The sequence below is a fragment of the Silene latifolia genome, chromosome Y, assembly GCF_048544455.1.
Source record: "Silene latifolia isolate original U9 population chromosome Y, ASM4854445v1, whole genome shotgun sequence".
Lineage (NCBI taxonomy): Eukaryota > Viridiplantae > Streptophyta > Magnoliopsida > Caryophyllales > Caryophyllaceae > Silene > Silene latifolia.
In genome coordinates, this window is record NC_133538.1 from 257,881,689 (window position 1) to 257,898,824 (window position 17,136).

Below are 17,136 nucleotides of genomic sequence, written 5' to 3' on the forward strand. Positions count from 1 at the left end.
GCAAAATGCATCAAAAGAAAAGAGGAGTAACAAAAATGAAAACTCCTATGCTTCAAATATAAGGCACCCTCGTTACTAATTGGGGTGACTTTGAAAATGTTCAAAAGAAAAATGCAAAAGTTGAAAAGTTGTCAAGTATTGAAATGTCAAACATCAAAAGAAATGGCAAAAGAAAGTGTTCACAAATGTTATATGCCACAAGAAATTGGGGGGGGGGGAACAACAACAAAAGCAAACTCCCAAATGAAACTCAAATACTATTGATCCCTTTATCCATCGTATCCATTTTTGTGCATGGTAGAGAGGGGACGACCCTTCTTCTTGTCTAGGCAAGAAGGGGAATTCTGCGATCCTCCAGTGTTTCTAACACCATAGGGAGTCTATTCTTGACAAAAGCAGTTAACAATTGAGCACAAAGGTACCCTAGCTTGACACAACTTGGAGGTGATTTATTGGTATCCTTCTAGGCTTAGTAGTTTGAAGAAATTGCATCTATGAAGAAGTGTGTACCCTTGAATTGCTTCCCTTGTAGATAATTTCCGCCACTTAGATGAGGAAAGTGGCTATTCTTTTGTAGATGCATTCATTACTTGATTTTGTGTGCTTTAATGTTTGGATGTGTCGCCATTTTGGCAAGACCCACCTTGCCTTGCAAGAAGGCATCCTACCTCATGGTTGTCTTGTTGCGAGTTGAAGGGGCGGAATGAGACTCGCTAATTGTCTCATATCGGCTATGCTATTAGGTTAGTTTAAATAACGGTCCTAGTTTTGTCACCTCTTTACTTGGGACGAGCAAAGATTCTGTTTGGGGATATTTGATGTGACCATTATTTGAGCACATTTAGTCCCCGAATTAGCCTCGTTCCTATGCTTTTTAGTACATATTTGGGTCATTTACTATCTTTAGTCCTTTGTTTTGCATATTCTATGGGTTTTGTTTCCTTGGTAGGAGAGGAGTGCAAACCTTGCATTTTCATGGCAAAATAAAGCTAAATTGATTGAATCTAATGAGCAAGCATCAAAGAGAAGACAAGACTAGAAGGCCTTTGTACATATTATAGTAGATGGGCAATGATGAAGAAATCCTTGCATCCCCGACTAAATCCCAGAGGATTATTGGAAAAAGAAAAGAAAGCTGTGACGAAATCCGCCCGTCCAACTAGGCAAGACGCCCGTCCAAAACGTGAGAAATCCGAGCGTCTTTGCCATCAAGAAGCCCGTCCAACCACCCAGAATCCGCTCGTCCAGCCTATCAATCCGCCCGTCCATCCACCAAGAAACCCGCCCGTCCCGACACCTTGGACGCTCGGATTCCCTTAATGTCCCATACGTCCTTTTCTTCCCTCCATGAAAGATGCGCATATTTATGCAAGACCGGAAAAAAGGAGACTCGCATCTTTTCTAAGAGGAGCGATTCCTCAAGGACTTAATCGTCATTTAAGCCCTTAGTAAACCCTAATTTGTGTACCTAATCCCCACTCTAAATACCCCATTAGTCTAATTAGATTATCATGTTCTTCTTATCAATCCTTAGTGTAGTTTATATCATTCTAATCTCTTCTTAATCTTGAAATCAATTTCGAATCAAGTCTTTATACAAATCTCATTTCCTTAATTTCTCTTTTGTTTATCTTCTATTTTGGGTAATTGAAGATTATTTGGGTTATTATTGGGAGATTGACAACCTTCCAATCAATCATCAAGTACTTCTATTATTCTTTGCTTTATTTTGGAATCATTAGTAGGTATAGTTCTCTTAATCCCTTTTTAATTATTGTTAATCATCTTCATTTATTCATCATGTTTTGCTTTGTTAATGTGATTGACAACCTTGTTAACATGCTAAACTTGATAATGAGTGAGTAGTTTTCTTAACTAGGGTTAATGGGTAATTAGGGTAAACCAACATGGGGAATGAGTCATGCTTAATTTAATATGTTTTCATAGTTTATTTTCTTGCTTGTTGTGATCTCAACTTATGCACATGTTATGTTTGATGAAATGCGAGCCTATGAATCCTTGCATTTTTTTACCCATCACTTACCTTTTCAAAGAGACTTGTAAGACATAAACCAACTTGAGTCTCATTAGACCATGCATATAGTTGAGTAGGGAGGATTAAGTCGACTTGTAGGTGTTGTACAATCTAATCGATTCGGCTCCGGGACCCAAACCTTCCTAGGATTGTATGATATAAACCAACTCGATCCATCACAACAATAAATGATTGCTTATAATTTGAGAATATGTTTGTATGATCAATTCCCATGAATCCCCTATGACCCCATGACACCCTAGTGCTTTTAATCAATTGTTTACATCCATTTTTAATCATCATGCTTGTTTACTTCTATTGTTATTTAGTTTAGTGATCTTCTCATCTCAACCCCAAATCGTGACACCCTTAGACACCGCTACTTGCAATCGAAAATCCTACATCAAAACCCGTCCCTTGGGATCCGACCTTTACTTGCCTCTTTACTAATAGTAGAGTTGTTTGTGAAGTTATAAATATTGTTTTGGTCTAGGTGCTCTTAACAACAAGTAACCGAAAACTAAATCTCGAAGTGAGTGAGTCCGACCATAACTGCTCTTTTAGAGTAGTATAGGTAGTGATTGATTCTGTGTGAATCGACACATAACACACAACTACGATATACGACAAGAACACACAACATCACTATAATCACAGTTAAGCTCTCCATCATATTGGAGCTTTGGAACTTGGGGTGTGAATGTATCCGGTGTCTCAAGTAGCCACCGGTATTGGTCTCGATTTCTGTAAGCACGGAAATTTTATTAAAGTGTCGAAAATAAAAGAAACCAATTATTTTAATTTAATATCAAATTTTAGCTTAATTTAATTATATTTGCCCCGTTTAATAGAGCATGGATCGATCCATATTCCAAATCGGGTTATTTGGGTTCTAAAGCAAAGAAATTGGTCAATTGGGCCCAAAAGAGAAGTTAAGCTTACAAACAAAGCCCAAACTTCAAGTCCATTTACCAAGAGGGAAATCTCTATAAATAAGAGAGTTCTCTACCAGTTCAAGGAGAGAAAAATCAATTGAGACAAACCACTTGTAAAAGTTAGAGAAAGAAAGGCATGAAAAGCTCTCAACTACTCTCTACAAATCTCTCTACAAATCTCCTTGTCAAGTAGACAACAAGCACCATAAAATCATCTCGTCTACACAAGGAAACTCAAACCAAATTCAAGCATCGAAGAGAGATTCAAGTCAACTTGACCCTCTTAAGAAGCTAAAATCAAACTCAATTCAAAATCAAGCATCGAAGAGAGATTCAATTCAATCTGACCCTCTCAAGAAGCTAAAGTCAAGCAAGCGAGCCTCGACGATTGTAGACTCGTACCTTTAATATTGTTTTAGAATTAGTGGATAAACTAGAGGTTGTATACATATCTTTTTGATATTATATAAACTCATTTGTCTATCTGTTTTGTGTTACAGTATTATTGCAATACAAAATTTGTTGTTACAAATTGTTTGTGAACCCGACATGAAAAACCTTTACCTCTCATCTCTACAACAAGTTAACTTCAGGAACAAGGATGTCTTCCAACACATCAAGCACACCTTCAAGAACTTATGCATCAATACTCAAAGGGTCTCCTAATGTTTCACCTTCATCAAGCATGCCCTCAATTGGTGTTTCTACCAGAGGAATGGCGAAAAAGGCAGCTATCAATGCTGCTGCTAAAAGCTTGCCCACCGCTAATGTCCCTAAGAGGCCTTGTAAGTACTCAATTGCATCCATTTCTACTGGTGCAACTGCTATAATCAACAAGGCTTCATCTCCACAAAAGGAGAGCAAGGAGTTCAAGGCTAGTGGTGATTCATCCCCTCGCAAGGTGAAGAAAGAAATGCCAAAGAAGAAGGAGGAAGCTTCAACCCCTATTTTCATATCAGTCATGGTTATTAGTGGCTCTAGCCTCGAAGAATAAATGGAGAATGTGAACAAGCTCCTTGAGAAGATGATGCAAGAAAATGAAGAGAAGAATAAGAGGATTGAAGAACTCAATGGGAAATGGAAGAGCTTCATAACAAGGATAATTCAAGCCATCATGACACTGAAAAGGAGGAAGAAGAAGAATATGACAAGAAGGATGGTGAGAAGCCCCTGAAAAATGATCTTAGTACCTACACCGAAAAGAAACTGCAAGACTTGATAGCCAGCACGATCAAGAGCCAGTTAGGTGAAGGTTCCTCTAGTATTCTTCGATATGTGAAACCCTACACAAAGAGCATTGATGTCTTATGCATACCTGCCAGATATCAACCCCCCAAGTTCCAACAGTTCGATTAAAAGGGCAACCCCAAACAACACATTGCTCACTTTGTGGAGACATGCAATAATGTTGGGACAGATGAAGACTTCTTAGTGAAGCAGTTTGTTCGTTCCCTCAAAGGCATAGCTTTCGATTGGTATACGGATTTAAGTTATGAGTCGATCGACAACTGTGACCAAATGGAGAACTATTTCATGAATAGGTCCTATAGTACAAGGCACATAGTAAGCATGAGTGAACTAACAAAAACAACTCAATGGGAAGGTGAAGCTATTGTGGAATACATCAACCATTGACGCGCGCTAAGTCTGGAATGCAAGGATCGTTTAAGGGAGACTTCAGCAGTTAAAATGTGTATCAATGGAATGAAGTGGCACCTCCTGTTCATCTTGAATGGGAACAAGCAGAAAAGGTTTCAAGAGTTGGCGACTCGTGCTCATGTGTGGAGATAACAATCAATGCGCGAAACAAGACAAACTCATCTTCCTCTAAACCTGCTGGTGAGAAAAAAGAGTTCAAGAAAACTGACAAGGGTTCTAAGGGCTCGTCCAAGGAAGCTATGACAGTTATCACCAGTGACGCGCCTGTCAAAATCTCTGCGAAGCCTAAGTATGGCAAAAAGAATGAAGCATACAACAAAGATTTTAAGCGTGATAAACCAACGCTAAAGGACTTGCAGAATAAGAAGTATCCATTCCTTGACTCAGATCTTTAAGGCATGCTCGATGATTTGTTAGACAAGAAAGTCATTCAATTGCCAGAATCAAAGCGCCCAGATCAAGTAAATAGGACAACCGATCATAGTTACTGTCGTTATAACAGATTAGTTAGTCATCCCCTCGAGAAGTGCATAACCCTCAATGAAAATATTATGCAATTAGTAAAGGATGGGAAAATCATCTTGAATCTTGATGACACAGTGACAACAAATCACACTAGCGTGATGATTGAAGGACTTGAAGGGCCAACCATGGAAGTTTCGAATGTGATGGTTGATGCGTGTATTTTATATAAGGTTTTTGCCTCCTTTTTACACGCATTTCTATACTATTTTACGTGGCATCTAGCTACAAATACGCCCAAATAGTCTACTTTGGTTCGTTTTGTGTAAATTGCAGGAATAGACCGAAGAGAAGATAAATCGAGCCTAAACTCGTTCCATTTGCATGCATTTATGGAGAACAAGGAGCCGGAGCTTGGAATCTATCACTTTGAAGATGAACGAGCTGGTTGCGGAAGGTGTCTTAGTGCCTAAACGTTCCAAAATAGCTCGATCGGCTACTTTTCCAGTCGATCGAATGCTTTATATCATGAAGATTACACGATCGAGTAACATATTTACTCGATCGAGAAGGCATTACAAGGAGTTACTCGATCGAGTGGTTTATTTCCACTCGATCGAAGGAATTGCTGCTTGATTACTCGATCGAGCGGTTTTATTCCACTCGATCGAGTGGTCTGCTTTATATTTATGTTTTTCCCCCTATTTTCGTTTGGGCTTTTGTAATTAAGCTTTGGATAGGTTTAAGGGGGAGAATTTCGTGTGCTACTAAGAGGACTAGACTGTGTAACTCTTGCCTATGAACTTCTACTTCATCTTTTTCCACTGCTTTTTTCACTTTACTCTTCTACAACTCTTTTCTACTCGGATTCAGAATTGTAATCGGTATTATTACTCCCTTTATTTCTTAATCGTAATTGCTTCTTGAATTCTACTTTTCTCTTATAGCTTTTATTATTTCCTTATTCGATCCCTATGCTTCGTTATTAACATGTTTAATTTTCATCATCTATATATTGTCGTTGTTGATTCGATAGTAATGTGTAGCTAATTCCCTCTTGCTAAGGCTAGGGAATCCATGATTATGAAGGAAGAGTAATTGAATTATTAGGTTAATGCTTGTGTAGTCCTTGTTGTTAATCGTTGCACTTAAATGTATCTGTCTGATTGAGTCGACGCAATTAGGCATTTAAATCATAGTAAACCTTAACCTGGACCGGAAGGTTGGAAATATTGAGACTCGTAGCGAACATTAGGGCACCGTAGTAAGGGCGGAAGCTAAGTTATTTGTGCTTTAGGGCGAATTAAGACCGGAAGGAGATATTCACTGCCCCTTTGACCATACTTGTATTGACCTGAGACCTAGATTGCTTGACTGAATGATCATGGTGAACCGACTGTCTTAGCTGCTTTTTCCTTGTCTGCTTAATCTTTATTCTTCTGCCTTTTTCTCTTTCTCATTATCATTAGCTTAGAACAACCCAATTAAAACCCCCCAATTTGGTTACCGTGACGAACTTAGACAATGTTGACATTTTCCCATCTCCCTGTGGAGATCGACCCTACTTCCCTAGCTATATTATTTTGAGCCTGTTGATTATTTTTTATAGGTATACGACTGCCCTGTCAATGGTCCCTCCTAAGCAAGAAGAAATATGTGTGATTTAATTTGGAAATCTGGAACCTGTAGCTTTTCGAGTGCAAAGGCCGATATCACTGCCACATAAGGCAACTGAAGGTGCAACTGCAAACATGGAGTCCATTATTGATGATGATGATGATGATGATGATGATGAAGAAGGTTGGACATTGGTGACACGAAAGAAGCCAAGGAAGCAAGTAAAGCCAAAAAATTAACAACCTGCACCACGAAGGAGAAAACAAACTAAGAGGAGGGGCTCACGTTGTTCCAAAGGTAAAAAGAAATCAAAGAAGGTGATCAAATCACATGTCCTTCCAATTGATTTGCTAGAACAACAACCATTAACTCCTGTCATTCTGGAAGAGTTTTTCCTTAAAGGTTATCTCAAGGAAGTTACTGTCAACACTGTCACAGTGACTGATGAAAATGAAGGAGATAAACAAAAACATGGTGCCTCAGACCCCACGTCATTGGAACACTTAAGTAAATCCAAAGACACCAAAGTGTTAGCCGTTCTTGAAGCTCTTTCGAAGCGTATGGGATGGAAGCAAATTTTTCACCTTCCTGAGGAGATGCGTCAACAAGTTGTCCAGGCTCTTCAAAATCCAGAGTTATATGAAGAAAAGGTAAAATACGCAGGGGAGCCTGCAGAGCGAGAAAATAAATGTGTATCTTGCAACACCGCCTTATCATTCTCTAATGAAGATTTGTTGCTTGGATCAAAGCTCCACAATAGCCCTTTGTATGTGTCAGGCTATATAAGAGGCAAGAGGATGAACCATATCTTAATCGATGGAGGGTCTGGTGTAAATCTCATGCCGAAGGCAACCATGATTGAGTTAGGCATTACAATGGATAAATTATCCAGTAGTCGAACAATAGATCATGCCTTCAACCTGAATGGCGAGCATGCTGTTGGCATAAATCGTGTGAATCTTAGCATGGAGGATTTATCTTCTAACACCTTGTTTCATGTTATAGATGCAAAGACCTCGTTCAAGTTATTGTTGGGTCCGCCTTGGAAGCATGAGAATGATGTAGTTGCTTCAACTCTACATCAATGTCTAAAATATTATCGTGTAGGTGAAAGAAAGTTCAATGGTGATGTCAAGCCTTTTGCTAAGGTCGATTCATTTTTCGCGGATGCAAAGTTCTTTGAGGAAAATGGCACTTTAAGTGAATTCTTGCCATCCACTATTTCATCAACTAGGAAGAGAGGCATAGAAAAAAGAAGTTGCGAACTCTCCAAATAATTCTAGTAATGATGTTAAAATGGAAGTGGGTCAAAATAGCCAATCAAATTGCAACGAAAAAGTCAGACATGTCGAGAAAGCAAAAGATGAAAATCCACAAAAGAATGCAACTCTGGGGCTTTGGTACATTCCAAAGTCACATCGCAAGGAAGGTGAAAGTCCTTTTGCAGAATATCATAGCTCAAAGACAATTTCCTAAGAGAAAGTTAAGTCCAACAATATAGTCAAGCAAGAGTGGATTGTGTAGATTGTCAGCCCTCTGCCTAGCACGGTTGAAAACAAGTTGTGAGATACGCTCCTACAGGGTTCGTTCCATCATCAAGAAAATTGTCCCAGAGGAAAGAAAATGGCTTGTTCAACTCCAATGCATATAATTTATTGGCTAAAGCTGGATATGACTTTGAAAATTCCACTCCATTGGGCAAAATTATCAATATTGAGCCTTATGGCCTGAACGAAACCCAAAAGAAACCTTTTAAGGAATAGGGGAGTTTCAGTGCTTCTAAGGTTGGTCTAGGCTATGAATCTCCTTCACCTGTAAGGATTGGTGCTCAACAAAAAGTAGATTCATTATCCTCTCAGTGCATCACATCTGAAGAAATGGTAGAAGATGAAAGTAAAAATGACACGACATCGCTAACACTCTCTATCTTCGATCGGATTCGACCACCTGCAACAAGAGTGGCTCCTTCTATGTTCAATCGATTATGGGGGCATAGTTCGTCACAACAATAAATCCCTTTAAGGAATCGCTTTTCTATCTTAAAGAGATTGGGTGTTCAAAATAATGTCACTTGTGCTCGCCAGCCAAGTGCATCATGACATTTGAAGAAGAAGGGATCAGTGCTTAAACGTTTGGGAACTCCATCTCGTTCGGTGTTTGATCGCTTAAAAGACCCCAAAAGGATTAAAGATCATAAGTAATCATATAAAAGCCTCAACAAGTCAAAGCATAGAAGAGGTAAAAGTTAGTGATGATCACAGAAGTGTTGTCCCTTCCAGAATGAAGCGCATAGAAGTAGTGGACATAGTGCAAGAGCAACCCCTTAAGGTAAAAAGGCACATTGTGGTCCTTACTAATCAAGAGAAGTCATCATCTTTCCAAGCAAAGTGGAAGTCGTGACTTGGTGAAGCCTCGGTAATACCGAGTGCGAGCAACAAAGAAGAGTTGGAAGATGAGATAATGACGTCTTATCACATCACGTAGAGGAAGTCCCTGATGCTAGTGAACAAATTGAAGCTGATGAAGCTCCAGCATTGCTAGAGGATGGGGGGGCAATCAACCATCGATGACTTAAAGGAACTCAATTTAGGTACTTCGGAGGACCATTGGCCAATATATGTTAGTGCTCTTCTTAAAGAGAAAGAGGAGGATGAATACTTCAAGCTTTTAACTGAGTAAAAAGATGTCTTTGCTTGGAGTTATAAGGAAATGCCAGGATTAAGTCCTAAAGTCGCAATGCATCGTTTGGCAGTTAAGAAAGGTGTAAGTCCTAAGAAGCAGCCTCAACGACGTTTCAGGTCAGACTTGATTCCTGAGATTGAGAAAGAAGTCAACAAACTCATTGAAACTGGTTTCATTCGAGAGGTAACATACCCAACATGGATTGCTATCATTGTGCCAGTGAGAAAGAAAAATGGCCAGTTACGCGTGTGTGTGGATTTTTGGGATCTCAATGATGCTTTCCCAAAAGACGATTTTTCTTTGCCAGTCACAGAGTTCATGATTGATGCAACGACCAGACATGAAGATTTTTTCTTCATGGATTGCACGGCAGGATATAATCAAATTCTTATAGCACCTGAGGATCAAGAGGCTACTGCGTTTCGTACTCCAAAGGGGATCTTTTGCTACAAAGTTAGGCCATTTGGTCTCAAGAATGCAGGAGCAACATATCAACGTGCTATGCAAAGGATATTTGATGACATATTACACAAGACAATTAAGTTCTATGTTGATGATGTTGTGGTTAAGTCGAAGAAAAGAGAAGACCATATCAACGACCTTCGTACCATCTTTGAAAGATTGTGAAAATGCCAACTCAAGATGAATCCACTTAAATGTGTCTTTGGAGTTACTTCGGGGAAATTCTTAGGATTCGTGGTATGACACAGAGGAATTGAAGTTAATCAATCAAAGATCAAGGCCATTCAAGAAATGCTAGAACCTAAAAATTTGAAGGAGCTTCGTGGTCTACAAGGTCGCTTGGCTTACATTCGCAGGTTCATCTATAACCTCGCGGGACGCTGTCAGCCATTCAGTTATCTTATGAAGAAGGATGCTATATTTCAATGGGATGATTAATGTCATAATGCCTTTGAAAGTATAAAAAAGTACTTGTCATCTGCACCTGTGTTGGGGGCACCAGTTCCAGGAAAGCCTCTTATCCTCTACATCGCTGCACAAGAACGTTCACTGGGGGCATTATATGCTCAAGAGAATGAATATAAGAAGGAGAGGGCGTTCTATTACCTAAGTCGAACTTTGGTTGGAGCTGAATTGAATTACTCTCCAATCGAGAAAATATGCTTGGCTTTGGTCTTCGCAATTCAAAAACTAAGGCACTACATGCAGGCACATACTGTCCATTTAGTTTCAAAGGGTGATCCTATCAAGTATATACTTTAAAGGCTTGTCTTGTTCGGTCGTCTAGCAAAGTGGGCGGTTCTACTCAAACAGTATGATTTAGTCCATAGCCCTCAAAAGGCAATCAAAGGGCAAGCTTTAGCTGACTTCCTTGCTGATCACCTAGTCCCCGCGAAATTGGAACTTTAGGATGATCTTATTGGTAAGGAGATATTCTATGTGGATGTGCTTCCACCATGGCAAATGTATTTTGATGGTGCAGCAACACGTGATGGAGCCGGAACTGGTGTTGTATTCTTGTCTCCTGAAGGTCATATGTTGCCTTACTCCTTTGTGCTCACTGAAATGTGCTCAAACAATGTGGCCGAGTATCAAGCTCTAATCTTAGGACTTCAAATGGCGATTGAAATAGGGGTCAAAGATTTAGACATCTATGGAGATTCCTTGTTGGTAGCGAACCAAGTCCTTGATAAATTCAAAGTTAAGAAGGATGATCTCATTCCCTACCATCAATATGTGATCCAGTTACTTAACAAGTTTGATTATGTTCATATTGGACATGTGCCAAGGAGTGCCAAGAAGATGGCTGACGCGCTTGCTAATCTTACAGCTACTTTGGCACTGGGCGCAGAGGAAGTCACGTCAATTCCAGTTTGCAACCGTTGGGTGGTACTGCTGCTAGAAGGAGGAGAAATTACAGAGTCATCTAACATGATTAGTGTCTACCAAGTCGATAATGATGATTGGCGGCAACCTATCATCGATTTCTTGGAACATCAAAAGCTTCCTGATGACCCTAGACATAAAGTAGAGATTCATCGCCATGCTCCAAGGTTCATATATTATAAGGGAACACTTTACAAACGATCGTTCCTCGGGCAATGGCCGAGATGTCTTGGTGAAACTGAAGCTTCTGAGGCCACGTACGAAGCTCATTTGGGTGTTTGTGGCACTTACCAATCCAATCCAAAGCTTCATGATCGTGTGAAAAGGATGGGATACTATTGGCCAACTATGGTGCAAGATTGCATGTACTTTGCGAAGAAGTGTGATGCTTGTCAGTTCAATGAAAATTTCATACATCAACCTCCAGAGCCCTTGCATCCTACTATTTTGTCATGGCCCTTTGAAATGTGGGGACTAGATGTTATAGGACCCACCACTCCAAAAGCATCAAATAGCCATGAATTCATCCTCGCTGCAACAGATTATTTCTCAATTTGGCAGAAGTTGGCAGTGTACGCGAAGTAAAAAAGGAAAATGTTGGTGATTTCATTCGCACTCGGATCATCTTTCGGTATGGTGTACCATAACGCATCATAACTGATAATGGCAAGCATTTCTTTAACAAGTTGATGACAAGCCTTGGAGAAAAGTTCAAATTTAAACAATACAAGTCTTCTATATACAATGCTCCTACAAATGGCTTAGTTGAAGCTTTTAATAACACACTATGCAATTTGTTGAGGAAAGGGGTGGTGAAGTCAAAGCGTGATTGGCATGAGAGAATCGGTGAGGCATTATGCGCCTATCGTACTACATACAAGACACCCACTCAAGCGACCCCGTATGCGTTGGTGTATGGAGTTGAAGCCGTGTTGCCATTAGAGCTTCAAATTCAATTTTTAAGAGTTGCCATTCAGGAAGAGCTTACAAGTGATGACAATGACAAACTGCGCTTGGAAGAGTTGGAAGCTCTAGATGAGAAAAGGTTGTAAGCACAACAAAAGCTATAGTGTTATCAAGCACGGTTGTCACGTGCATTCAACAAAAAAGGTGCACCCTCGATCTTTTCAGGCAGGAGACTTGGTGCTCACGGTAAGAAGGCCGATCATTACTTCTCACAAACCTAAAGGCAAGTTCACTTCTAAGTGGGATGGGCCATACGTCGTGCAAGAAGTATACACCAATGGTGCTTATAAGATTGTTGATAAAGATGGTGTTCATGTAGGACCAATCAACGGAAAATTCTTGAAGCGCTACTACTCCTAAGCATGAGGCTAAACTGCATAAGCTCCTAAGCATGAGCCTAAACTGCATATAAAAATAAAACTCAAACTCAAAAAAAAAACCTAAAAAAAACCAAAAAAAACACAAAAAAAAAAAAATCATTCCCTGAACTACGTAGACTTGATCTTGTAAAGTACTTGGATACTTTGCGAGTACATAGGCAACTTAAGAAAGTCTTACTTAGGTGCAGCCACACCCCCAAACAAAAAGCTCTCTTTGAAGAACTACGTTGGCTAGATCTTGCAATTTGTCCTCCATGGTCACTTTGCGAGTACGTAGGCAGTTTGAACAAACACTTTGTTCAAGTGCAGCCACACCAAAATTTCGAACCTCTCAAAATCGCTCCTGGCCCTCAAGAGTTTAAACTGTGCACGGCTTAATAAACTTCAACTCAGTCGGTCTTTAAGGACAAGGGCAGTCTTGATCATTGATGGGTTTTGCCTGAATGGAAGAAATTCGATCGTGTCTTCTAAATCTCCAACTACCTTGACTTCCTTCGAACAAGTGTAGACCATGAGTTGTTGACGGTGATTCTTCAGTTATCCATGGTTGTCGATCAAGCAAGCTTCAAGGAACATCGTTCATGCTTTTTTTGCTATCCAAATCTTCCAAGCTCTGCTTCATATGGGTCATCACACTCCTTCTTCCTCGTGGACATAGGGAGCCTTGCAAATACCTTCGAACAAATCTCGCACTACGTGACGGATTGATGGGAGTAGCTTGAAATCCTCATGCGGTGGACTGGTCAAGATATTATCGAAGTGTTCTACCTCGAATTCCTTGGCATCTCTCGCGGTCAACAAGTCAAGTACATTCTCGGCATCTACCTTGGATTCCTGGTCGTCTCTCACGGTCTACAACAATCCAGGGGCAAGTTCAAGGACGATGGCTTAAAAAAGAAATAGAAATAACTCGATCTGCGGAATGCTTCAAACTGTCTAACCATTGTCGAGACGGTCCATTTCTTGCTTCTTGATAACTTGGAAGAGAATCGAACTCATATGTCCAAAATATTTTGAAATTCTCGCGGTTCCGGCAATGACTTGAAGTATCCTAGCGATCCATGGTTAAGTATTGAAATGAGCCACCCGGGATGCCTCAAATGCTTCAGTGGCAAACGGGGCATGTTGCTTGCTTCATATCTTAGAAGAGAAATAAAATGACCCAACTCGGAGTTGCTTGAAATCCTCTTGCGCCTGACGAGACATGTGCGTTGCTTGATGGGAAACCGAAATGAGCCATCCAGAAAGCATCAAATTCTCCCACGGTGGACTTCAAACGATCTAACTCGGACTTCAAACGATCTAAATCGAACTTTCTCATGGTCTCTAGCGCTCGATGGACAAGTTCTTTGGATGGCAATCTCAAATAAGAATTTGAAAGGCCTCAAACTCTCCAATGGTCTCGATGGGACAACTTCATTACTTGGTAGTTCCAAAGAGAACCGACATAGCATGGCCAATGTTTGGTTGATTCAAGATGATTTGTATAGTATGCACCTTCACTGGCCCGCAAACAAACAAATCTAACAACAAACATACTGCAGGAGGGATACATAACATCGAGGAAAAAGCTATCTTACTTTGGAGGGAAAATAATATTAGTTAATACATGAAAAGACAGAACATAAATAATTAAGGAGAAGTAATAAAAAATTCATTACTTAGGCCCTGTTCTTTTCGGCTTTTAGTCTTTGAATCGAATCGAGCCGAATCGAATGGAGCCGAATCGAATCGAATCGAGCCGAATGGAATCGAATGGAGCCGAGCCGAATCGAATCGAATCGAATGGAGTGAACTAAATCGGATTTGAATGGAGCCGAATGAATCGAAATAGAGAATGAATCGAACTAAGCTGATTTGAGCTGAATTGAACTGAAATAATATTAATATTAATATTAATATTAATATTAATATTAATACTATTATTATTATTATTATTATTATTATTATTATTATTATTATTATTATTATTATTATTATTAATATTATTAGAAGAAGAAGAAGAAGAAGAAGAAGAAGAAGAAGAAGAAGAAGAAGAAGAAGAAGAAGAAGAAGAATAAGAAGAAGAACATTAATAATAATATTAATATTAATATTAATCTTATATATATAAAACTTGGTTGAAATGATGTGGATGCGCCACGTGTCCCATACAGCCTTAATGACAGCTAATCATTTAATATGAACATAATAAATGCAGTATAAATCTCAGTAAATATTAATTATAATTTAATAAATTTCATTATAAATTTACATAAAATAATTACGTTTATTTGATTCTAAATTTATTAAAAAAATATTTTGACAAAAATTCTAAATTGTAAATAAAAACGTTCATTGCGAAAAATGCTTTCAATCGAGTATAATTTTCATTATATTTATTAATATATTTCGATATGTAGAGATGATTAAATTTAGTATCTTACAATGTTTTACATTTACGTAAAAAAAATATTGTGAGAAAGTTATAAAACTTAGACCATCAAATTTATTAAGAAAAATATATTTGGAAGAATCATTGTATTTATTAAAAACAAAACTTTAAAAAAACTACTAAGATATGGGATTTTGAGAGGTTTAAATACTGTTATAACGAGTATGTATGTACACAGTGATCACGAGTAAGTTTGAATAATTAAAAGAAAAGCAATGATTATTAAGTAAAATAATATTATATAGGGTTTTTCTACGTGGTACCCCGAGTTTCTTCGCATTGTACGTGGTACCCCTATTTTTTGAAAATATAAGTAGTATCTCTAAATTTAGTAAAATGTTCTAAAAGTACCCAATCTACTAAAAATCACGTTTTTAATATGTTATATTTTGTGTAAAAAATATGTTTACAATTGAGTAGACGATATTTATGTTAATGACATGAAAAATCATTTCCAAAAAATCAATAAAAAATTTATAAATTAAATATTTTAAAAAGGCGGATTAGAGCATTTTGGGTATTTTAATATGTTTTTATCATGTTTAGGGGTACCGCTGATATTTTTGAAAAGCGAGGGGTATCACGTAGAATTCGTATAAATACAAGGGTATCATGTAGAAAAACCCTATTATATAAACAACATGAAAAAGTAGAATACACATTACATTTTCCTTTAATATCTTCAGTTAAGTATGTATACGTCAAGAATAAAACATTGATTATGACTAACTAGATATTACTTTTAGTTAAATATTTTATATGTTATCTTATAAAAATTATATTTGAGAAAGTTCAACCTCTTTTATTTACAGTAAACTCTTGAACATCACTATATATAGTTGTTAAAAAAATAAAAGTTGCAAATTTCTTATAGATATGTTTGACACATAGCACATGTAACACACAATTAAAACATTTGAATAAGTTTAGTTTGAGCCCTATATGTTTGATACATAAATATCAAACGTTATACATACATATTAAAAATTACATAAAATTATATTCACATCATTTTGAACAAATATTTTAACTGATTTAGAACATAACGTATCGTGAAATGATATAATTTGATAACATAATGTTGATTGTTGCATTATTCAAATAACTTATATTTTAATTAATGTGATATTTGATTAGTTACAAAAATTTTTTGCAAAGCGTTGATCATGCTTAATTAACTACAACTTATTAGTTTTAATTAAAAAATATGTATTTTATTTTAAACATTGAAGCTAAACCTAAAAAAAAAGTGAAAAAAAAATTAATTTATTTTTATTTATAGGTAAAAATTTTGAAGGTCATATATAAATTATATTATTTTTCTTCAATTACAAAAATAAAATTTTAAAACAGGTCGCGCGAAGCGCGGGATACTACCTAGTACTAGTAATTATCCTAATTTGAGTGATTAACTAGGTAGCCACCATGAACCTTGGTTAACCATCAATATAATTAGATGACATAATGGAGCATCGATTTGCTATATTGATGTTCAAATTTTACCCGCTTATCATCCTAATTTGACTCATTAGGTAGCCACCACGAAGCACCCACAATCCTAATTTAATTAATTTGATAAATAAAAATCGACAGACCTTAATTTTATCTTTAACAAATATATAAAATTTGGTTGATTAATTAAAACTCAACAAATAATATTAATAATTGATAACAAGTAAATTAATTTATTATTTGATAAATTAGAATCCATCTTGTAAGTTAAAAGTCATTTGAGCAATTAAATTAAGTTTTAGGGAAAAATATTGATTTAAGAGTTCACTTGGTTTAGTTTTAGGTGTAATTAAAGGGTACAAAATAGAACGTTATGAAAAAGTGTAAGTGAAAGAGTAAAGTTCGTATATGAAAAAATAATTAGGTATTAATAATAGTAATATTAAAATTAACAATGTTATTAATAATATTGTTATTAATTAATATTCATATTCATATTTATATTAATAATAATAATAATAATAATAGTAGTAGTATTTATATTAATATGAATATTATTGATTTTAATAACCATAATATTCATAATCATAACAACAATAAGGATGATTAATTAATAATAAATTAATGATAATAATAATAATAATAATATAAAAATAATAATAATAA

At 37.1% G+C, this 17,136-nt stretch overlaps 2 protein-coding genes across 2 annotated transcripts; both read left to right on the forward strand.

The window, feature by feature from the left end:
- The first annotated feature begins 9,417 nt into the window (after positions 1-9,417).
- On the forward strand, positions 9,418-11,823 carry LOC141630515 (uncharacterized). Its single transcript, XM_074443321.1, has 4 exons — positions 9,418-10,013; positions 10,101-10,208; positions 10,311-10,560; positions 10,762-11,823. Exons 1-4 carry the CDS (start codon positions 9,418-9,420, stop codon positions 11,821-11,823), a joined length of 2,016 nt encoding a protein of 671 aa, XP_074299422.1.
- A 104-nt stretch (positions 11,824-11,927) lies between these two features.
- LOC141630516 (uncharacterized) lies at positions 11,928-12,290 on the forward strand. The gene has a single exon (XM_074443322.1). It carries the CDS (start codon positions 11,928-11,930, stop codon positions 12,288-12,290), a length of 363 nt encoding a protein of 120 aa, XP_074299423.1.
- Positions 12,291-17,136: the final 4,846 nt, after the last annotated feature.

Bases quoted from the DNA above. Each gene is read 5' to 3' on its own strand.
- LOC141630515 (XM_074443321.1), top strand. From the start codon at position 9,418: ATGCCAGGATTAAGTCCTAAAGTCGCAATGCATCGTTTGGCAGTTAAG. The intron at 10,014-10,100 runs GTGAAAATGCCA...GGTATGACACAG, and splicing joins CGTACCATCTTTGAAAGATT to AGGAATTGAAGTTAATCAAT. The intron at 10,209-10,310 runs GTTCATCTATAA...TGCCTTTGAAAG, and splicing joins CGCTTGGCTTACATTCGCAG to TATAAAAAAGTACTTGTCAT.
- LOC141630516 (XM_074443322.1), top strand. From the start codon at position 11,928: ATGACAAGCCTTGGAGAAAAGTTCAAATTTAAACAATACAAGTCTTCT.